This window comes from Typopeltis vanoorti, chromosome 22, assembly GCF_054136105.1.
Source record: "Typopeltis vanoorti isolate ZY-2024b chromosome 22, IOZ_Tvanoo_1.0, whole genome shotgun sequence".
Lineage (NCBI taxonomy): Eukaryota > Metazoa > Arthropoda > Arachnida > Uropygi > Thelyphonidae > Typopeltis > Typopeltis vanoorti.
Window position 1 is genome coordinate 14,118,634 of NC_143570.1, and position 24,719 is coordinate 14,143,352.

Here is a 24,719-nt window from a genome sequence, read left to right on the forward strand (position 1 = left end):
CTATAATAAATTTAGTTTAATCCTTTATCAAGTGTAAGCAAACAAAAGTTTGCTTAACTAAATTTATTATAGTCTAACCAAGTAGGAAAAAAAAACTTCCAAATCTCTAAATCCAGAGTAATTTAATAGTAAGGTGGTACACCTTTTGGCAACTCGTATAGGTAAATATGACTTCTCCATTGCTTCTGCCTTAGTATCACCACTTCTGGGTCTGGCTCCCAATGATGAGACCTCAATAAAGGTCGAAACCAGTCTGGGTAGTGACCCTTCCCTTAATGCATAGCATTATACATGTCTGCAAGGAGATGTGCTTTGCATTATGGGAGATACTGAGACAAGGAGTGATGAGAGCTTGGTCCACCTTTACCACGAGTTGCCTCAGTCCTGAAGATACAGTCAGGCGCAAACTTTGTTTGCTTACACTTGGATAAAGGATTAAACTAAATTTATTATAGTCCAACCAAGTAGAAAAAAAAAAAAAAAAAAACTTCCAATAACCATCTCCAATGTTGGACATAACAGATGAATTAATGCTACAAAAAAAAAAAAAAAAAAAAAAAAAAAAAGGGGTTAAATCTTGGTATCAGTTTGCATTCGTGGCAAATAGCAACATTACTTGGCAAACACATTTCCCAAGAGATCATAGAATTTTATGCTAAAATAATTTTCCAGCCAAACTTTGTATTATTATTATTGACAAAGCAAGCAGAAATTCACATAAAAGTGTTTTAGTAGTATTCTTAAGATGTAACATTGATGTTTTTTCTGATTTAAAAGAGCTGGACTATAGATGCAAAATAAATTTGTGCCACTTTGTTAGTTTTTAATCAGTGTGGATTACTGAAAGCTACTTAAACCAAAATTTAATAGTTTTTTAAAGTGCAAGCAGCATGTTAGGATGAAAAACAGGAGTTGCATTCTTTCATTTTTTTTCCAGAATTATTTGTTTACATTGCCCACATCATAGAGTTCATTTACTATTGCATGAAATAATTAAGTTGTTGACTCAAAATGATTGACCCCAGTCAACCATTGCTTCCACAATACAAAAAAAAAAAAATAGAATTAAGCAGAATTGCACAGGACTTAGAAATCCTTAAAATCGAATGAGTTTTTCAGCCCAACTGGATTGGATAGCATGCACTACTGCATGCTATCCAATAAATATGCTAACCACAAAAGTGGTGCAGAAAGCATCCCCACCTTTGTACACACAGTTTTCTAAAAACAACCCTAAGGATTTGAAGAAAAAGTTAGAAAGTATAAGCTTCATTAAGGACCCTGCTCTGATGACTGACATCTTGGAAGAAGATGCTCTTCTTCCTTTAGCATTACAAAGCCTGGAGATAACACTTGTAAGAACTGATCGATCAGAAGATGGTCCTCAGTGCTCATGTATATAGTACAGATAAAAGAAATTTCCTCCTCATTTTTTGAAAATATCTATCATTTTGTGACTGTAAAGCTGATAAGAAAACCCCTTAAAAAAGGGGATGCAAATCCATTTGTGAAATCACGGTTATGCCAAGGACACCATATAGCTGTCAGTCGGATCAAGACGAAAGGGAATTTTTAGGGAGTTTTTAGTACCCATAGCATCAACTATCCTTGTGGTATCTTCTTTTAAGTGTTTGCCAGCAATTGCTGAGTTTTGAAAATAATGTAAAACAAAAAAAAAAATAAATGTAAAACAATGAAATAATTGTAATTCTGTGAGTAGTTTTTGGTATTAAGACCACATTATGATGTAACTAAAAAAGTTTAATAAAAAAAATAAGCAATTAAAACCCAACGAGTTTCGTTAATCATAAGACTTACATCATCAGGGGTACTGGTACAGAAAAGTTTTAACAACAGAAGCCTATTGACAATTACACATATTAGATGTTTTGATAACTTCACAACTGTTACATATAAATGGTAAATTTGTTACTGTATGCTAGTTGTTATTATCACTTTCTGTGGTATCACACATGATGTATTCTAGGTCCGAGGCAGTTAAATGTTTGATGAAAGCAGACCATACATGATGTAAAATTAAGTCTTGATTTTTATTGCATTGTGTTGGGATCCTAATAATTTGCGAGGCTTCTTTAAATTTTCTTGTAAAACAGCTGCAATAAATGTATGACATTTTTGTTTGTTGCCAAAGTACTTGATGGCCTGTAGTAGTTGTGTGGAATGCCAATCCTGATTTATGTTCTCATCTTTTACGTGTTCAGACCTGCAGATCTCTCTCCCAACCTTCCTGTCTGTCTGGCCTACATAACAAATGCCATATGAGCAATGAATATCATAAATGCCTCGTTTTTTTCATGGGGTGATGTGGAGGTTTTGGTAGATGTAGGGATCTTGAGATTTGTTTGTAAAGGTGAAAAAGCCATTTTTAAGTTGTACTCACAGAGCAATGCAGCCGCTTTGTCCATGACATTCTTGATGTAAGGCAGTGTGATTGTATTCTTGAAATTTTATTTAATTAAGGGAATTATAGGAGATGTATTAAAATTTTTCTGATCGTCTTGGGTTCATAACCATTCATTGTGAGGTTCTGTTTCAGGTAGTGTAGTTTATTTTATTTCTTTTAATTGACAAGCTTGATATATTGTATGCCCTGTCTTATAAAGGGTGGTGGTGTGAAGCAGAATTTAAAAATCTTCCCGTTGTGATAGGTTTTCTGTATATGGAAAAGGATAACCTTTTTTCCTCTTTGTTTACTTCAACAAGGATATCAAAGAATGGTAATTTTTGGAATATGCAAGAAAAATGAACAGCCTATTAGAAGATTCCAATATCTGTTTATTCTTATACAGAGATCCCACATGGTGCACACATAATAAAACCAATGACTTGATCAAAAAGTTACCTAATTGGCCAAAAGAATTTTATAAATCTTTATTATCAAAACATCGATTAGTTCCAAGAATTTATGGCGCACCAAAAATACACGAAAAAGGATATTCCATTATTGCCAGTTGCAGATGGGAGAGATTCTCAAACTTTAAACTTAGCAAAATATCTGTCAAACCTGATATTACCACCATCTCACCATATTTATAAAGGATATAAACATAGAACCTTCAGCCTTCTCAAGTTTATATGTAGTCAGTCTCTTCACCAATGTACCCAGAAATGACACAGTGGATCTTCTTGTAAATCTTTTCTCACCAGAAACTGCAGGACTATTCAAACACTGTATGGAAAATATTTTTTTCATACATATTTCAAGACAAATATTAGGAACAAAAAGAAGGATTCAGGTTCCCCCCCCCTTTCTCCAGCCTTAGCCAACCTGTTTATGGAAAATTTTGAAATTAATGGGATGTAAGATGAACAACTTACATCCCAGTATAAAATTCACTTTAACTAGAATAGCACAAAAAATGACTGCTCCTTGATATTCTTGTCAAAGTAAACAAAGAGGAAAAAAAGGTTATCATTTTCCGTATACAGAAAAAATATCATGGAAGATTTTTAAATGCTGCTTCACGCCACTATCCGTTAAAAGAAATAGGCATAATTAAAACCTCATGAGACAGGGCATGCAATATATCAAGCTCATCAATTAAAAGGAATAAAGAACTACACTACCTGAAACAGAACCTTGCACTCAACGTTTATGAACCCAAGACAATCAGAAAAATTCTTAATTCCTCTCCTGTAACTCCCTTAATTAAACAAGATTTCAAGAATGCATTCATTTCAGACAAATTATGGAGATTACAACCATGTTAGAAATAATTATTTTAATTTCCTGATGTTTCGACCTTCATATTAAGGTCATCATCTGGAGTATCCACACATATATAGAGACAATCTATATTACATTTCACACAGTATGCCAAAGAGACAATGATTTGATCAACAGTTATTCTACTGGCCTGACCTCTAGTGAAACAAAGATCTGAACAAAATCGAGCTACTCAATGGTGAAAAAATCAATTCAATAAAATTTGAAGATAGCTACAAATATTTGGGAATTTTAGAAGCATCAGAAATTCTGCACAATAAGATTAAAGAAAAAACTAGAGCAGAATACATAAGGTGACTAAGGAAACTCCTTAAGTCAATGCTTAATGCTGAAAATTTGATAAAAGCAATTAACACCTGGGCCATATCTGTTCTGAGATATTCATCAGGCATTGTTAAATGGACCCAGCTAGAGATGGAGGATTTAGACCAAAAAACTCAACAATTAATGACTGCACCATGCCCTCAATCCTCGCATTGACATTGATAGGCTCTTTTTATCATGCAAAAAAAGGAGGCAGAGGATTATTACAAGTAAAGCAAGTTACTTGAAGAAGAAAAATTAAATCTGAATGATTATCTGCAGCAAACAATGGAAAAATTTCTAATTGAGGTAAGGAAAGAGGGTTTATTTAAACCCATGGAGACAAAATTGGAATACAAAACCAACCAAGTAAAAGTGAGAACTGAAAGATGGAAAAAATTTGGAAAAGGCATTGCATGGAAATACCTTCACAGCATAGAGGACAGTGCTAACAGCAACTTGACCTGGCATTGGTTGAGAAATGGAACACTAAAGAAAGAAACAGAATCGGTAATTTTTGCAGCACAAGAACAGGCTGTTAAAATCAATGTTATGAAGGCAAAAATGCAAAAAATTCAAGAAGACAGTAAATGTAGATTATGCAAAGAAAAAGAAGAAACGGTAGACCACATAAGTGAGTGCAGCAAAATCGCACAAATTGAGTACCGTAAAAGGCATGATAACATAGCTAAGATAATTCACTGGCATTTATGTAAAAAGTAGATGGTTTAAAGTATCTAAAGACTATTGGAAGCATAAAGTTCACCAGAAAGTGATTGAGAATGAAAATTCTGAAATACTCTGGATTTCAAAATCCAGACTGACAAAAGCTTGGAATGTATTACATCTGATATAACAGTGGTTGAAAAAAGTGAAAACAAGGATGTTCAGTTTATTGAAATATCAGTATCAGGAGATAGCCGAATTCACAAGAAAGAAACTTACAAAGTATCGCGAGTTGCAAGTCGAAGTTGAACGAATCTGACAAAAGAAAATGAAAGTTGTTCCCATAATAATAGGTGCTTTAGGTGCCATCCCCAAAACAATGAAAAAACATCTAGAAGCACTCGAGTTAGATGGATTAAAAATCGGGCAGCTGCAAAAGGCTGCTTTGTTCGGCACAGCATTCATATTCAGAAGGTATTTCCACAACTCGTAGGGCTCGAATTAGTAGAATATAACCAGCCTTTTACTTAAGACTGAGGAAGCAAATCAAGCTTTATTATATATACAGTGATACCCCAAAGTTATGTGGTAGGTGGGACCAAAAAGTGTGTAAGTCGAATTCACATAACTCGGGGTATAATTTTGCATTTAATTTATATATACAAACATACAAAATATTAGTTAAGTGGGGCCAAAGGTTTACAAAAACACCTATATTTTTTAAGAAATATATACATAATTGTAGTTTTTCGTACATAAAAAAAAAAAAGTTATTTCGATGTCGATGGTTTCATAAAATCTAATAGATTCGTCTGACCACATAATGTCTTTTTCTTGTCACACAAAATTTCTTCATAGCAAGCCAATGATTTTTTTATTCCTTGCCTTGTGGCTACAATTCGTTCCTTGTTAGAATCTGTGTCCTCCAAAATCTGTAAACCTTTCTTAATTAAGCTGAGACCTTCTGTTAATTTTGCAATTGTCATGTGCTTTTCTGGTAGAACTGGATCTGAGGTTTTGGTCTCTTCAGTAGCGCTTTGCTCACGCATTTCTATGAGCTCGTTGATTGTAAGCTCCTTGTTATGTTGAGTCTAACAGCTCGCTGACATCTTCACTGTCGACTTCTAAATCTAATTGCCTGGCAAGGTTGACAAATTCTATTGCCTCAGCAACTTGATCAGTTTCTGGCAAACATTTCCATTTTGCATTTAAAAAAGGATGGACAAAGTTTTTTCCTTCTTTTTGTTCTCAGATTCTATCTTTATAGGTGAAAAAAGTATTGTTTATACAATGTTTAAAAGAAGGACTGGCCATGGGTTCATTATTATCACCAGTATTAGCAAACCTATTTATGGAAAAATTTGAAAACAATGCTCTTAAGAATTACCATAAAAAAACAAAAATATGGCTACGCTATGTGGACGATATTTTCATCATATTCGGTGGAACAACAGATGAACTTATCAATTTCAAAGATTTATCTCAACAATTTACACAACACCATAAAATTCACTTTAGAACAAGAAAAAAATAAAAAAACTTCCTTTTCTGGATATTCTATTAGAATTTAATGAAGAAAGTAAACTCTCCTTCTCAGTATATAGGAAGCCGACAAACACTGGAAGATTTCTAAATGCAACCTTACACCACCATCCTTCACAAAAAATAAGCTTAATTAAAACTCTTCGAGACAGAGCATACAATATTTCCAGCACACAAGAAAGATGTAATGAAGAACTAAAATACTTAACACAAATCCTCTAACAGAATGGATATGAAACAAAAACCATCAAGAGAATCCTTAAAATGCCTCCAGCTAACAACACAATAAAACAGGATTACAAAAACGCAATCTCACTTCCTTATATCAAAAATGTTACAGACAAGCTAGCCAAATTAATGAATAAACACAACATAAAAGTAGCCTTCCTTCCTATGGAAAAAATCTCAAGATTCCTACATCCACCAAAACCACCTCATCATCCTCTTAAAAAACCAGGAGTCTACAAAATCCATTGCTCTTGCGGGATTTGCTACGTAGGACAGACAGAAAGATCTGGAGAAATACGCATGGCTGAACACCAAAAAGACGTACAATACAAAAGAGAACAAAAAAACGGGTCTTGCTTCCCATACCACTTCCACTGGACACGATGTACTCTGGCAAAAACGACGATGTCACATAGAAAACAACAGTTATATAAGAAAATTTAAAGAAGCTGCTAATATGCTCAAAAAAACCAACCCAATGCATTAAAAATCAAGGTTTAATTCTCCATCAAGTGTGGTCAGCTCTAATAAAAAATCTACCTCAATCTGAGCTCGGACTGTATGAACGAGAACAAGAACACGTGACATCGTCCAGTATTGTTCAATGTCAATAACGTTATACATCTGCATTCTGTTATTTGAGTTTTATGAATAGCCATACGGTTATGATTTGTATTTATTAATTCTCTTGTTTAAACTTTAAGTTATGCTATTTACCCCCGAAGATGTAAATCCTACGATTGACGAAACTTGTCGGGAACTATTATTTCAGTGTTTTATATAACTGAATAATAAAAAAAAATGTGGTGTAATCACCGAAATATATCTTTTGAACCAATTAGCCCCAGAAGTCTACGCTGACAGGTGCTCATTTTGCCTCATAGCTTCATTCAGACTTGTAAATGAACGGCGTGTGTAGTACGCTTTGAATGTTTTGATAATGTTTTGCAGGAGGGTGACCAGGTGCATTATCAATAATGAGCATAATTTTAAACGGAATTTTTTAAACTGGCAATAATGTTCAACTTCTATGAAGTGGTGACCAAACCAGTCTTCAAAAATAGAAGCTGTCACCCAAGCTTTAAAATTTGACTTCCAAATCACTAGCAAGCCAGCTTTAGATTTTTTTTTTCGGAGCGATAAATTAAGAGAGGTTTTAACTTGCAATCACCAGCTGCATTTCCACCAAGCATTACTGTCAACCGGTCTTTGGAAGCCTTAAAGCCAGGAAACATTTTTTCTTCATGTGCGATGAAAGTTCTCTTAGGCATCTTTTTCCAGAACAAGCCAGTCTCATCTACATTAAATATGGTTTGACTGTTATAGCTGTGTTCCTTGATGATAGCCTTAAGTGTCTCAGGAAAAGCAGACGAAGCCTCTTTATCAGCGCTTGCTGCCTCTCCACAATGCTGTGTCAGTTACAGCGATTTTTAAATCGGTTGAACCAACCATTATTGGCCACGAAATTTTCTTCTTTGGCCGCTTCTCCAGCTTCTACTTTTAGCCTCTCAAAAATTAGCTTGGCTTGGCTACATATTGTTGTTTGATCAACTGGACAATTTTTTACTCTCACTTGATTATCACACCATAATTTAAGCATCGTTCCCATCTCGCCAATAATCCCATGATGTTTATGAATTATGCTTGAATTCAATGATTGGGCATTTTTCACAGCAGCAAGAATTCTTTCTTTATCTTTCATGATTGTTCTTACTGTGGATTCCTGTAGATCGAACTTCTTTGATAGCTCACAAATTTTCATTCTGCCTTCAAAATCCTTAATAATGTTGAGTTTTGTTTCCAAAGTCAATGTTTTTCTTTTCTTGCTAGCTGGAGAAGAATCAGACTTGCTTCTTTTGGACGACATTATTATTTTTTATGTGATAAAATTTTTATCAAGAACATAACATTAAACAGTCGCAAGGTTTGTAGACTAAAAGTAGTGTATGAATGGAGACCGTGCGAAACAAGCACTGACGTGTTTTGCATTCGCCATTGTTGCACAGCATGTGCGACAATGGCGAATGCAGCCAGTGCCGGAAAGATAAGACTAGTGGTGAGGCGTGAAGCGGGATGGGAATACGTACATATAAGAAACCACGTAACTCCAGATTCGCATAAGTCAGGGTATGACTATATATATATATATATATATATATATATACATATATAAAATAAATAAAAATAAAATAACTACATCAAAGCTATATTCTATTTATAACATCAGAGAACAATTTCATATAGGTAGTTTTATTACAACAAAGGTGATGTCCTAATTCAACATGAGAGTTGTTATATTAGAGTTAAGACGTTGGATTACCTATAGTCCTGTTTATAATTAATTCTTAGGCAGAAAGGTTATGTGGGTAGAATATGTGCCTTCCATATTCTTGGAATTTTTAGAACATCATGATTGTAAAGATAAAGTATTCGATAAGAATTTCACAGGCTTCCATAAATTTATGTTCATACCACGTTTTGATGTGATGTAAACAATGAATACCTTTAAACTGAAACATATATTGATCTTTAATTGACCATGATTTATAAACATCTAATACCAACAAGTTTCACCGATGGGGCTGTCTGGCTTCTTCAGGGCTTATAACGGTAAGAGAAAAAAACTCAAAGTGGCTAGTACAGAGAAAATGGAGTAACACTATCATATAAATTAAACATTAAAACAGAACGCGTAACATTACATGCATGAATGAATACCTTTCCAGTCAATTCTGTGTAGAGTATCAGGGTATAATCAGAGAGGCTATCTTTTTACCATAGTTATTAAATTTAATGTGCCGTTTATGTTACTTTTTTTGGATAGGAATTGTGCATCCTGTTTCCCCTATATAAGGCAAATTACAGGTGCAATTAATATAGTATACTCCAAGGTGGGCCAGCAGAGGAAGTGGATCCTTGGATGAGTTGAGTAAGTTCTTTAGTTTTGCAGGAGGTTTAAAGGTAGCCTTAAGGTTGTATTTCTGAAGTATTCTATTTATTTTATCTGATATCTCTTTAATGTAATTAAAGGAAATGTAATGTAAGGAAAGGTTTCAAGAATACAATCATGCTGCCTTACATCAAGAATGTCACGGACAAAGTGGATGTATTGCTCCACGAGTACAACATAAAAGTGGTTTTTTTACTTGTACAAAAAACTGTCAAGATTCCTACATCCACCAAAACCTTTACATCACCCCATTAAAAACCAGACGTTTATGAGATTTATGAAATGAAATGCCACAAGATCATATATCTTGAGGCATTTGTTATGTACACCAGACAAGAAGGTCAGAAGAGATCTGCAGGTCTGAACACATAATTCAGGACTGCCATTCCACACAACTACTACAGGCCATCATGTACTTTGGCAACAAACAAATGTCATACATTGATTGTAACCATTTTACAAGAAAATTTAAAGAAGCCTGGCAAATGATTAGGATTCCTACACGATGCAATAAAAATCAAGGCTTAATATTATATTATATCATGTATGGTCTGCTTTCATCAAAAATTTAACTGCCATGGATCTAGGATATAACACATGTGATAGCAACAACTAACAATATTCCAGCAAGCATACAGTAACGAATTTACCAGCATTTATTCTGATTTATCAATTATATGTAACAGTTGTGAAGTTATCAAAACACCTAATATGTGTAATGAATTGTCAATGGGCTTTTGTTGTTAAAACTTGTCAGATTTTAATTGCTTATTTTTATTAAACACTTTAGTGACATCATAATGTTGGGAGAGTTTCTCATCAGTTTCCACCTTTATTGAGGTCTCATCTGGGTCTGGCTCCCACTGATGAGACTTCAATAAAAGTCGAAACCGGTCTGGGTAGTGGCCCTTCCCATAATGCATAGCATTATACATGTCCATAAGGATATGTGTTTTGCATTATGGGATACTAAGGCAGGTAATGTGAAGTCATTAGCCTCTATATATATACAAGTAGCTGAGTTGTGACGTTACTTCTAGTGCAAAGTTTATTTGCTTAAACTTGGATAAAGGATGAAACCAAGAATATAATTGCTTCGCATCTTTAATTCAGTAGATAATAATAGGATGAGAAGAGCTACCCATTACCAGTGTGGTCACGTTGCCTCCGATTGGGGGGTGACCGTGCAGTCTTCACTTGGGATGTTGTGAAGCACGAGTATATATGGAACTACAAAGCAGGTGTTTTGACATTATTATGACTTATTATGAGAAGGATGTTAATATTGCATGGGAGTTAGTTAAGAGCATCTGGAGGAAGTAATATTCAATTGTATACTTAAGGTCAAAAGAGTTAATAATCATACTTGTGTTACTCTTCGTACAAATGAAATTATTTTATAATATAATAAATAGAATCAGATTCTGTGATGACTCCTAGCAAGGAATTCATTTTGCTCTTTACTGTTTTTTTTTTATACATTGAAGCATATTCATACTGCATTGCTTCTAGTTGGCTGCATTTTAACAATGAAAACTTCTGTGGAAATTTAAGGGACTCACCTGCTTCTCACAGTATCTCAATTAAAACTCTGCTTTTGAAATTTGTATTAAGAAGGAAGAGTGAAGTAGATGCATGTTCTTTCCCACGGAATGAAAAAAAGTATACAAACTGTGGTCTAAAGGAAAATATAGCTGACTCTGGAGTGTATAGACTTATCTTGTATGTAACCATAAATATTATGTAAATAGAAACAGCATCTCTACTAATCCCCCCCCCCTTTTTTTTTAACAGTAGCGATGAATGAATAACTTTCCCACTACAAGACATAATGGTCTTGCATATTAAATAATTTTCTGAAAAACAAGGCACTGTAATACAATTGCTATTTAAGAACTGTAATTATTTTCTGAAAAACAAGGCACTGTAATACAATTGCTATTTAAGAACTGTAATTATACATGCATTTCTTTGATTCTTTCATTATTATACATCATTTATTTACAAATGCCAACAATCGTTTTCTTTAACATTGCTAATTAAAAATTAGTATTATTTAAATAGGTCTTGTTTTATGTGAATTTTGCAAACTGCATAACTACCTATTAGATTCATTTTCTCCATCCATTTGTGTGGTAATTATTCTTGTTGCATAGATTTTATTGAAATTCAGTATTCCGAATCCTTCCAGAAATTTGTCAAGCATTCTCCCCTTTTATATCAATAGGACCATTTGCTGGAGGACAAAATGCATCTAAATTATATATATATATATATATATATATATATATAATTTAGATGCAATAAAAAATCAAATTTCAGATTAAGAATGCTATGTAGTTCAGTTCAGATCTGTTTTGTTGGCTAATCAAAAGATATTATTAATTCTGCTGTGAATGGATAAAATTTCATGTTTAAGAACTTAGAATTATCAATAAATTCACTGCGACCATTTTAATGTCAAAATTATTCCTATGGTGTACATAAAACATGGGTGTAAGTTTCATAAACTTTTAACAAACTTGGTGTTTTTAATGAAGATACCACCATTCAGTAGTCCTCTTTGAATTCTCCTGATCTGGTTAGTTGAGTGGATAGCATCCTCCAGTAACCAACCTAGCATAGATGTATGTGAAAATCTTCAGGCAGTAGAGACAGTTTTAGCATGAGATCATGGAATGCTACTTGAAAAGTACCATGTTTGGTCTCTAGAACAAGGTTTAAATGATCTCATCCTTAGCCCACCCACTGGGATAAGGTGGGAATGTACTATAGGTTTACAACCTTTTGTGGGTGAGATTCATATATAGGTATATAATAAAGTTATTTTGGGACTCTTTTAACTATTATATAAATTAAAATTTCATTATTTATGAAAATTAGACAAATAGTGTGTATGTCCATAAGTCAGTACTTGTGACCTGCTTTAATAGTAATAAGAAAAAATGATTCAAGATAAGAAACTATCTTGAATCATCATAGGAAATCAGCATATCATTTACATATGCATGGTCAAATGCACACTATTTGATTTGCTTGTTTACTACAATATTTCTAAACTGGATATGTAAGCTAGTTATTTGATTTATATGAAAAGCAACCTGAAGGGATACAAGGGTTTGAAAAGTTTGGTAAATTTACAGTAGACGGTGACACAATTTGTTCATTCATACTAGTGTCGGCACGTATCTTTTTCATGACCCCTGGCAAAAGTTTAGCCATGTGCGACACATAGTGCTTGTTTGGCAAACATTTAAAATGACTCTTGTAGATAAGCTTATACGTTGGTAACACATGACTATTAAATTATTTCAGGAAATTACAATGTATACTAGAATATTAATTAAAAGTAACTTTAATCAATACGTCCTATACTTCGGCAATGTCACATCTTCATGGGAACATAAAACTATGATGTGCATGCAGGCACTAACAACGAGCAAATGAGGCAGAAGAGAGAAACTAATGTCATTCCTAGAGTCCTAAAGGTGCCCCCTAGTGGGCTATATTGGGTTGTCTTGGCTGTTGGGCTGCTGTTCTCATGATGCAAGCTTCTCAAATTTGGGGCAGTCTCATGCACCCAAATTTGTTGAGGTTTAGAAATTTTTTAGAGCTAAGGCTGATTCCATGAACAATCTTTCGTATTTAAATTTGCTGTGGTGTAGTAAAGTGACTTGCTTCCAGCATATTCTGTGGTGGGTATCCAGAGCATGATCAGCAAGCCCATTCTGGGCTTGCTGACCATGCTCTGAAACCAGATGTAGTGTTCTGATATCGTGACATTAGCTGTCCTGCATGTTTGGGCATAGTAGGACAGTTTACGGCTGCAAGGGACCCGGTATACTCCAGGTAGGTCTAGGGAAGGTGGCTGGTTTTTGGTGGAGCGGATAAGGAATGCCAATTTCTTATATGGTTTGTAACAGGAAGTCAGGTCATATTTTTTTAAGATTTTGGTTAACTTTTCAGAGGTGCCCCAGAATCTTTGTTATGAAGGGGTGAGGGAGTTGTGGTTGAGGGGGGGGGTGGGATTGTTGGTGTATGTATCTGCCTGTGTAGGTTGGTTTTCTGTAAACAGAGAAAGCCAAGGATCCATCAGGCTGGCGAGTAATCAGAGTGTCTAGGAAAGGGAGACTGTTGTTTTCTTTTTCCAAGGTGTGTGGGTTGTTTAAGTGTGTTAAGAAGCTGTGGACTGTATCTGAGCCATGCAGCCAAACAGTGGGTTTATGTGGGACCGAGTTTAAGGCTTTTTCTTCATAAGTGTCCATAAAGAAGTTGGCCAGCAGTGGGGAGAGTGGTGAACCCATGGCTATCCCCTCTATCTGTTTGTAGAATTTTCCTTGCTGAATGAAATAGCCTGAGTTCATTGTGAACTGAAATAGGGCTGAGATATTGGGAGGAAATTTGGCTTGGATGAGCTCTAACGTATCCTTGAGTGGGACATTTGCGAATAGGGAGGAGACATCGAAACTAACAATTATCAGTATGTTGGAGTGAGAGGGTTTATACTGGCTTTGAAGTGGGCTGAGTTTTTTATGTGTGATGGTGTGTTGCCAGTATAGCGTGTGAGCGCTTTTCTCCATTTTTCATAAAAATGGAGAAAAACGAGTTACGTGCTGTGATAAAACACTTTTATTTGAAGAAGTGGACAGCCACACAGATCAAAGCCGAGTTAGATGCTGGGGACTCTGCACCAACATTAAAGACTATTTATTTTTGGATAAATGAGTTCAGACGTGGTCGTAAGTCCATCGAAGATAAAGCACTCTCCGGACACCCGAGTGAGGTCACTACGAAGAAAATGATAGACAAAATCCATGGTGTTGTTATAGAAGACCGGCAAATGAAAGTACGTAAGATTGCTAAAATTGTAGGCATCTCAACTGAACAGTGTATGATATCCTGCATGAAAAATTGCAAATGAAAAAGCTGCGCGCGCGATGGGTGCCATCATTGTTGACTGTCGATCAAAAACGCATGTGAAATTTGCAGGATTTTTTACTTCGATTTGTGACTGTAGATGAAACTTGGATCCACCACTACACACCTGAGTCCAAGCAGCAGTCAGAACAGGACAATGCCCAGTGAAAGAGCAGCAAAAAAAAAGCGAAGACTTTTTTTTGTCAGCTGTTGAAGTGATGGCCACTTTTTTTGGGGGATTCCCAAGGAATTATCATGATAGACTATTTGGAAAAGGGTAATACAATAACAGGAGTCTATTATGTGTCACTGTTGGACCATTTAAAAGAAGAATTGAAGAAAAAATGGCCAAGATTGACGCACAAAGAAAGTGCTCTTTTTATCAAGACAATGCACCGTCCCACGTGTCGGCCATCGCAATGGCAAAATTGCACAAATTGAGGTTCAAATTGGTTCCACATCAACTGTATTCTCTGGACTTGGCCCCATGTGATTTCTTTTTGTTTCCAAACTTAAAAATTTGGCTCGGGTGGGAAAAAAATTTTCTTTGAACAAGGATGTCATCAAGGCTGTCAGTGACTATTTTGCACAATTTGACAAATCCTTCTTTTTAGATGGGATGAAAAAATTGGAAACTTGCTGGACCAAATGGTAGATCTCGAAGGAGACTATGCTGAGAAATAAAGGTGATTTTTTCCAAAAAAAAGTGTTTAACTTATTTTTTACCAAACTTTTCAAACAACCCTCGTAAAGAGCAGGAAATACTGGCTTTTAACTCACTTGTTATATATTATTATAAATTTGTTTTGAGATGCTGTATTGAGAAACAATTATGAAATGGAGTAATTGTGTATATTATTTTCTATTCCTTCTGATTATTTTTTTCCCACAGGAAAAATAGCTATGCACATCACTGAAAGTATTGTTCAAACTAGAGATAATATCCAACGTGCTTTACTGATATACCATCAGCAGCTACTACAGGATATGTTACAAGAAGTTGCAAGTAACAGACATTTGCAATCAGATATGAGAATTATTGATATGTTACCTGAATGCATTAAGAAGCATGAATCTGAATGTAATTCTGCAGGTTCACATCAACATCCAGACGTTCAACAGATATACAAAGATAATTTTAAAGAGTGTAAAAGTAAACCATTACCAACAAACATGAAGTCAAAAAGAAGCACACAGACTAGTGATAACACGAATCTGCAAAAAAGAAATGTCACTGATCCATTAAACTCAATGCTAAATAATAAGAATAGGTTAGATCAGTGCAATTTGAGTAAAATAACATCTTGCATGACATCATCATCATCATGTGACCAGAAAAGATCAAGTGATGAAGAGAATGCTTTCAAGGTCCCTTCACTTCTTTCTTTACAAGAAGAGAAAGAAGATAAAGGTGAAGTTTCTGAGAATGGTACAGAATATTTAAGTCTTCCACAGCACAAGCATGCTATTAGCCTTCTAGCCAATGCTTTTAGGACAGTTTCTCCTGTTGGTGAAAATCATGCAGATGATTTTCTTCGTGTCTGGAGGGAGAAGTCCGAAAATTTGAAAAGTCAACTTGTTCAAGAACATTCATTAAAACCTAAGTCAGTATATAAATGATTATATTTTAAATGTATATTCTGTTTTTATTAATAGTATGGCAATAAATTATTTGGATAAAATACATTGTATTTTTACAAAAAAATAAAAGTTCTAATTTCAGGAATCATAACTAAAAAACTTCAAAAAAATAATTTCTTTATGTTATACTCACAAATATAATTACTATTAATAAGGATGTAGTTAAAGTTATTGATCAAGAAGATGCATTATTATAGGATTATTCATAATGCTGGACACTATTTCATAAATTTATTGCACAAATACTAAAAGTGACAGAAGAATAAAATGATGTACAGTTCTGGTAGAAGTGAGTGGTGGTGGTGCAGTTTGTTTTGTGAAACACAGACCTCATGTTGATTGAACAGTATCTCATATAGTATAAGACTTACTTCTTGCAATGATTCCTTAGATTCCATTGAGACATCATCATAATAATATTTACTTAGGGGGAGAAAGCGAGGTGTGTTGTCTGGTTTACAGAGATACAAATCAATTATTATAGTTGAAGAATTTAACAAAAATACTCTGTTAAAGATGAAAATTTGTAAGTGGTATAAGTTTTTTTTTTAAATGGAGGTTATGGTGCATGAATTTGGAACATTTTGATGTTTGCCATATAACAAATGGCCTACCACACTGAAAACCTCTAGCGAAATGCAACATAGCATAAATGACAAAAATACCATTTATACTTTTATTTTGATATTTGTAATAACTATAATTCCTATTACTATACATCATCTTATTTATTGAAAAAAAGAATAAATATCCACCATTATAAGCAAAAACAGCTTGCCATTGAAACTTTATATATGAAAATAGAAACCTTTGACATTTATACTGTCATGTATAAAAATCATTTATAATTTTCTAGTTGTTGGTAACAAATTAATGGGTGGCTGCATAACCTTGTGATAACATTCATTTCTGCATCTATTATAGAATTGATTCTGATCACTGACTAAAGGATCTTTTTCTAGGCCTTTTTTTTAGCTGGTTCCTAAGTTTTTGGTATAGGCAGATAGGTTCTCCCTCCTAGAAATTTTGACTTTTAACCATGTAACTAAGAAAAAATTCAACCACAGAGCTCACTATTTCATACATAATATACCATGGTAGTGCAGGAATATGAATGCCACAGTTGTCAGTTCTTGCACTTAGTCTTTGAATCATCAATAGCCATAAATTCAACTACTGGTGAGAATTAAGGACAACGAAGACTAGATGCATACTAATTTTCAAAAAATTACATTAAAAATGTAATTTTCAGGAATAAATAGTATTAGAGGGAGAACCTTCAGCAACAGCACAAACCATGCTGAAAATTTCACTCTAGCTTTTGTTATATTGCATAATAAGTAATCATTACAACTAATAACTAACACTAGCATTACTGAAATTGTTAACAATAACTGTAATATTTGGTAAAGTACACCAAGAGTCTACTTTAATAGAGTTTGCTTTTAGAAGAACAAAATGGTTTCTAAAAAGGCCGATCCTGCATAGATCCAATTTTTACTTTAAAATTATTAATAGAAAAGAGAAGAAAATTTCAAAAAGAAACACATGTGGTCTTTATTGATTATGAAAAAGCCTTTGACAAAAATTGTTTAAAATATTAACCAAATTAAACATACCAAACCAACTTTTACAATCCATTCAAGAAATAAAATAGCAGTTAAATTAGAACACATCTCAGAATGGAGAGATATATCAAGAGGAGTATGACAAAGATGTTCCCTCTTTGGAGGCATCTGTAGTTAAAACCAATAAACGGAATGAGACCAAATTTTATATTGAGACTTTTGAAGGCATGGGGAGATGATTTCCGTGGAAATCATCTCCCCATGCCTTCGAAAATCGCCAATAGGGGAAATTTTGGTGCTGGCGGAGCCAAAAACAAGTGGATAATTACATTAAAGGCAGATAAAATGGAATAATAACATTTTGACGGTGTAAGCGACAGCATCATCACTCATTCCAGCTGGATATGTGGCGCGTTACAATGATGATAATACTAATTAAACTAAAAAAACAACTTGCAAGAGACAAATTAATGTAGTGATTGAACTCACAGGAAATAATGTTTTATTAATCAGAAGATTGCATTGCACTGTTTAAGGTAAAACAACTTAACAAGTAAAGCACGCTGAGGCAAGGTAGGATGCATATTGAGCACAATTCGTCAGTCATTCAAATAACTGCTGAACGCTCCCAATCTCTTTTTAAATGGAATTAGTGGTGCTGCTGTCACGTACACACAGTAAAATTTGCATAATCCTTTTTACCTGTGTTTACTGCAAATATTTGACTGCTTTCAGATCTGCCAGTGCCAAAATTTCCCCTATCAGTGACTTTTGGTACTAAATTTTTTTTTTGTGGAATTCATCTCCCCATACCTTCGAAAGTCTCAAATAAAATGTGGTCTCATTCCGTGTATTAGTTTTAGCTACAGATACCTCCAAAGAGGAAAAGTTAATTTATGGCCACCCTGTATATATAAATAAAATTATAACAATCTGGAAACAGTATAATCCATACAAATGACCCTGCAAATGAAGATAGATACACTACTATTTTCAGATGATCAAATAGTATTAGCTACATAGAAGATGATTTACAAATGATATCTCAAAACAATATAATATGACAATATCTAAAGAAAAAATAATTGCATTCAAAGGAGAAAATCCAATAAGAGGTAAAATAATGATAGATAATAAAATACTAGAACAAATAAACACTTTCAGATATTGGGATGTGATCTATCATATGAAGAAGAAAAAGACAAGACACTAAAATATCAAACTTTGTCAGTTTGATGTAAATGGCATAATAAATAGTAGGACCTGATGACATCCATTATGAAATGATAAAACATCTACCTTCATCTTCTTCTCTTATTATACAATAGAATACTTGCAGAGGAAGAGTTTCCAAATTCTTGGCATAAGTCAATTGTCATTGCTATCCCAAAACCAGGAAAAGATCCAACACAAGCAAATAATTATCAACCCATTGCTCTGACCAGCTGTCTTTGTAAGATACTAGAGAAAATGGTTAATGCCAGACTTCTCTGGTATTTAGAAAGCAACAGTCTTCTTTCCAATACACAATGTGGTTTCCGTAGACATCGATCAACTTTAGACCATTTAGTTCGGTTAGAAACATATATAAGAGATGCATTTCTGAAGCGAGAACATCTTGTCTCAGTTTTTTTTTTGACATGGAAAAAGCTTATGACACAACCTGGAGATATGGCATATTAAAAGACCTCTATAACCTAGCTCTCAAAGGACACTTCCCTATATATATTTATTAAAAACTTTTTGTCCATGCGAACTTTCCAAGTCAGAGTGGGAAGTACGCTATCTCAACCATATCTTCAAGAACAAGGTATTCCCAAGACTCTGTCTTAAGTGTAACCCTTTTTGCTATTAAAATCAACTCAATCATTGAACAGCTTCTTCCCACTGTAGACAATGCTCTATATGTTGATGACTTCACAATTTACTGTCACGTAACATGAGGGTAATTGAAAGACAACTTCAGCAAGCAATTGATCATGTCTCTCTGTGGGCTCTTAATAATGGGTTTAGGTTTTCAACAGAAAAAAGTATCTGCGTACACTTCTGTCAAAAACGCACTCATCACCCAGATCCTGAACTAAGAATGGGACCTACTGTTATTCCGTTAACTACAGAAACCAAGTTCTTGGGACTCATTTTTGACAGAAAACTCGCATTTCTAGCACACATTCGTCAACTAAGAGAAAAGTGCAAAAGAACTTTGAACCTCCTTCGCTCTCTATCCTCTACTGAGTGGGGTGCTGATCGAGCTTCATTGCTCCATCTTTATCATGCACTTATACGTTCAAAGCTGGATTATGGGTCCCAAGTCTATTGTTCGGCAAGACAGAGTAACCTATGATGGTTGGATTCCATCCATCATCAGGGTATACGGATAGCTACTGGTGCCTTTCGCACCTCACCCACTCCAAGCCTCTATGTAGAAGCAAATGAACCAGCTCTATCACTTCGACGAAAACCGTTGTCTCTTAATTACGCCCTAAAAATAAAATCTCTCCCAGATCACCCTACATGGAATGGTATCTTCTCTCTGCATTGGGAAGCTCAATATCACACACATCAAACTGCTATACATCCTTTTGGTATGCGTATTAAAGAAACCATGCAAGCTGTTAGTATAAATGTTGACAACATTAGCTACACTAAACATAACAGCATTCCTCCATGGCAGGTTTGCACACCATCATGCAACCTCTCACTTTGTCAGCTACAGAAATCTTATACCCCATCATCCATCTACCTGCAATTGTTTAATGCACACAGAGCAGCACATGTTGATTTCTTACCCATTTATACTGATGGTTTAAGAACTAACACCTCTGTTGGCTGTGCTGCTGTGTTTCCTGACATTATTACCTCAAATCAGATCCCACCTGACTGCAGTAATTATACAGCAGAGTGTATAATTATACATGCCATTAAGCTTGCACTTGTGCATATAAAAGAAAACTGCTACCAAAAGTGTATAATTTATACAGACTCATTGAGCTCTTTACAGGCTATCTCTTCTCCTATGTATAATCCTCATCCAGTACTTTATGAAGTGCTACACCTGCTTCACAAAATGAATATCCTTAATTTCGATGTTAAGTTCTGCTGGATTCCCAGCCACATCGGAATCAAAGGAAATAAGGCTGCAGATGCAGCTGCTAAATCAGCCCATACCTTCTCCACATACTATTTGACAGTTCCATATACAGACTACAGACAACTTATAAGATCAAAGCTAATTGCTCAGTGGGAGTTAACATGGCAAGAAACATCAACAAACAAATTATATAACATTAAACCTGAAATTAAACACTGGCATTCTGGTCAACGTAAAAAGAGAAGAGAGGAGGTTGCCCTTGCTAGGCTCCGCATAGGTCACAGTCACCTTATGCATTCTCATTTACTGAGAGCTGATGACCCTCCCATATGTGAAAAATGCAACACACATCTCACTATTCATCATATTCTGGTAGATTGTCAAAAATTTATACGAGAGAGGAATGAAATTTTCACCTATCTAACCAAGCCATATATACTCGGGGAAATGCTAGCAGACTCAGGCAAATTGCATGATGTTTTTAATTTTTTAGAAAGAATTAATTTGTACAAACACATTTGACCATAAATTTGTTTATATGTAAATACTTTTTTGCTTAACTTAACTTTTATACATACATATTATTCATTAGGTTAAATCTGACCAATTACGTATTACCATAGGCCTTGATTTTGTTTATTTGTATCACCCTGCTGTAATTTTGTTAATATGTAAATATACCATAATGCTAAACTTAAATTTTATGCATCAATGCTGTATAATAATTCCTTTTATTAGTATAATAATGTTTGTTATAATCTTACTAGATGTAGACACTGTGCTTTCCTTGACTTGTTTTGTATATACATATGTTAATCTATAATTATCTATTTATGTACTGCTGAAACCTCTGCAGTAATTTTGTTTATATGTAGATATTGCATCACTTAACATGCATTTTGTGTATGCATCTTATTTACTACTTTATTTTTCGAATAATCATGTAGTGCTGTAGGACATCTTACCTATTTGTGTACTTTCTAGAAATTCTGTTTCTACTGCATTGGTAAATTTAATTTTCATCCATGCATATTGTATAATAATCCCTTTTTGCCTATTTTTGTACTGCTATAAAGGCATCTATTATAATCTTACATATATGTAGATACTGCATTCCTTGGCTTAGTGTTTCATATATTATGTATTAACTTATATTGTTAACTATTTTTGCACTACTGTAATAACCTCTGACCTTGTGTGTGTTGCTGTGCCCTCTGCAGCAGTTCTGTTTACCTAGAGATGCTGCTTTGAGAAACTATTTTTCTGTAAATGCTAATGTTATAACCTCTAGTATGGTACAGTATGACCTTTGTAGTTTTTGTACCAAATAAACTATAAACCAACCAACCATCCCTAGTACAAAAATACACTAGAATCAGACTATATAATGTCTTGTCAAAACCAACTCTACTATATGGAAGCGAAACTTCCATATAGTAGAGCTGGCCATAAAAAGGAAAGATGAAAAACAAATTCAAACAGCAGAAAAACAGCTGGATATACCAAGTGAGACCACAAAACAAACGAAGAAATCTTACAATCCCTGAAAATAAAACCAATTAATTACTACATAAGGCAGTATAAACAAAAATGGCTAGAACATTTAAATCGAATGGACAACAGCAGACTACCAAAAATATTATACAGATACAAAATAAGTGGAAAAAGAAGAATCGGAAGACCAACAAAGAGATGGTATGAGACTGGAACAGGCCACTTGGCCTAAATTCCATGTTAGGAAGAAGAAGCTTTTATAGAAGATAAAGAAGTTTCAGGAACTAGTAAGCCAAATATTTTATGAACATTCATGTTGCGAATTTAAATGGAAATAAAACACACAGGAATGAATAAAACAGCAGTTTAATGACTTCAGTATTTTCTTTCATGGCAACATCATCAGAAAATACAATGTAAAACTAACTTGCATGGTGTTTTTTGAGTCAGCTCTTAAAACCATCTTAATCTAAATAAATATGGATAGCCTTAAAATTGAAAGCTTTAAATCAAACTATTTCCACTTCCTCTGTGTTGCTTTTGAGCACACAGTGCCCAAAAGTGATGTAACAAAAGCAAACTACTGGAGTCATTAAATTGTCTTAATTCATTCCTATGCACAGCTTCATTTCCATTAAACTGTCAATATAAGTGTTAACCAATAGTTAAGCCTACATATAAGCTTGATTTTATGAACACTTATGACAAGGTGCCAAGAAGAAAGTTCTTCAGAATGCTAGTTGTATGGTGTAAATGGGACGTACATCAAGTAATACATAGTTGTAAAATCTCACATGATGAATAATTTGTTTGTTTTATTTTTCATATTTATCTGTTCATCTTTCATGTTCAATTTATCATGTTTGTTTGTTTTATCAGGTTTATGTGTAATTAAGAAATAAAGAAATGTCGTTGTTTGTATCCTTGAAATTAATCCTTTTGTGTGTAATAATTTAAATCACAAGGCTTTGTTAAACTATTGTGATGAATGAAATGTGACATCATTGTGTATCAGGGTATATCCATATATGCCAATTTCGAAAGTCATGGGAAGTGTGATGTCACCATGTCCAGATACCCATGATCATATATGGAAGTTTCGAAAGACACGCATGCATACACTTGAAGTCAGTGCCCTTAAAAAGCTCAGTGTTGGGAAGAATTTCATCTTAGGTTTTTCAACCTTCTCTACCTGGGTCTACCACCATGAAGTTCACTGTCGGTCATCGAAAGAGAGGTGTTGTAAGTCTTAGATTTCACCTTCTCCTACCTGGGTTTGTCACCACATGAGGTCCACTGTCGGTCATTGAAAGAGAAGCATCTTACATCTTCAGGTCCTGCCTTCTCTTACCTGGGTCTGGAACCCATGTAAGGTGTGTGTAGAGAAGTGTCTTGAGGCTTTGCCATCTTTTCCATGGGTCCAACACCATGAGAAGTCTGCTGTCAATTGTGATATAGGAACACTCATTATACTGTCATTGCTGCCATGTCTTCGAATTAAGAGTTCAACAGAATTACCGATAACTTGAACAAAGAAGTTTGATAGGAGATCAAGAGCAAGTCAGCAGAAAGGAAGAGGACAAAAAATTTGTGTAATGGACTGTCTGAATGAGCGTATTGCAAAGAATGTGACACATAAGTACCTAGATATGTAATAATTCTGAACAATTCACATCAGTGTCTCTGTTTGTAACCAATTGTGACGATGTAAATAATTATGATAAAAATGTGTAATATTATATTATAAGAGGAAGAAGAATCCTGTATGAAGTAGCATAATTCATGTTAAGCTCACTCAAGGCGTGCTTTACATTCAATTTGTATAAGAGTGACTAGTAGGATGTATTAAATTGTATTTAGGTTTAAGAATAGAAATGTGGGTGAACTAAACCTAATTTAGAAACATTTGTAAGTAACTATGAATTGTGATTCAATTGTGTAAATAAGCTAATGTGGATTGAGCTGTATAATATGAATTCTTGATTTAATTAAATGGTTTGTGAACAACACATTGGACTGATTTTGTCATTGCACCATCTCCAAAAATTTGAACTTGCATGTGATTGGGTAACATTTGAAACATTGAATATCTATCTTAGATTAAGTTTAAGCTACGACTGAATTAAAGTAAAGATTAAATTTTAGTGGAGATATAAGAACAGTATCTGCTTTGTCTTCAGCTTAGAATCTTATAAACTTGCTCTGAATATGTAGTCTAACTGAAACAGTCGAAAAACAAATAAATCTGTTATACTACAGAGTGTGAGCAAATAAGATAGTAGAATATGTTACAGATGGCAGCAGCCGACAATTAAGGCAGTTGACATTTTATGACAGTTAAGACAAAGCAAGATTATTACATAGTCGCTATTTAAGCTGTAAGTCAGCATTTAGAATTAAAGGAGATACAGGAAGATGGTTTGAAGTAAAATCAGGTGTGCAACAAGGGTGCACATTATCTCCACAGTTATTATCTATATGGATCACATTATAAAAGAAAATGGTATTAAATCTGATATTAAAATTGCTTTATGCAGATGATGTTATACTTCTGAATAAATCCAGCACAAA

General features: G+C 34.3%; 1 protein-coding gene across 3 annotated transcripts in view; it reads left to right on the top strand.

Moving 5' to 3' along the window:
• The window catches only part of asl (chromosome segregation ATPase asterless), a 385,090-nt gene extending 369,073 nt beyond the window's left edge, over positions 1 to 16,017 (top strand). For all 3 annotated transcript variants that reach the window (XM_090412113.1, XM_090412114.1, XM_090412116.1), the window contains one exon: positions 15,247 to 16,017. In XM_090412113.1, coding sequence (XP_090268239.1) covers positions 15,247 to 15,974 — 728 coding nt within the window. In that variant the 3' untranslated portion in view covers positions 15,975 to 16,017. The remainder of the gene's footprint in view (positions 1 to 15,246) is intronic.
• The last annotated feature ends 8,702 nt before the right edge of the window (positions 16,018 to 24,719 follow it).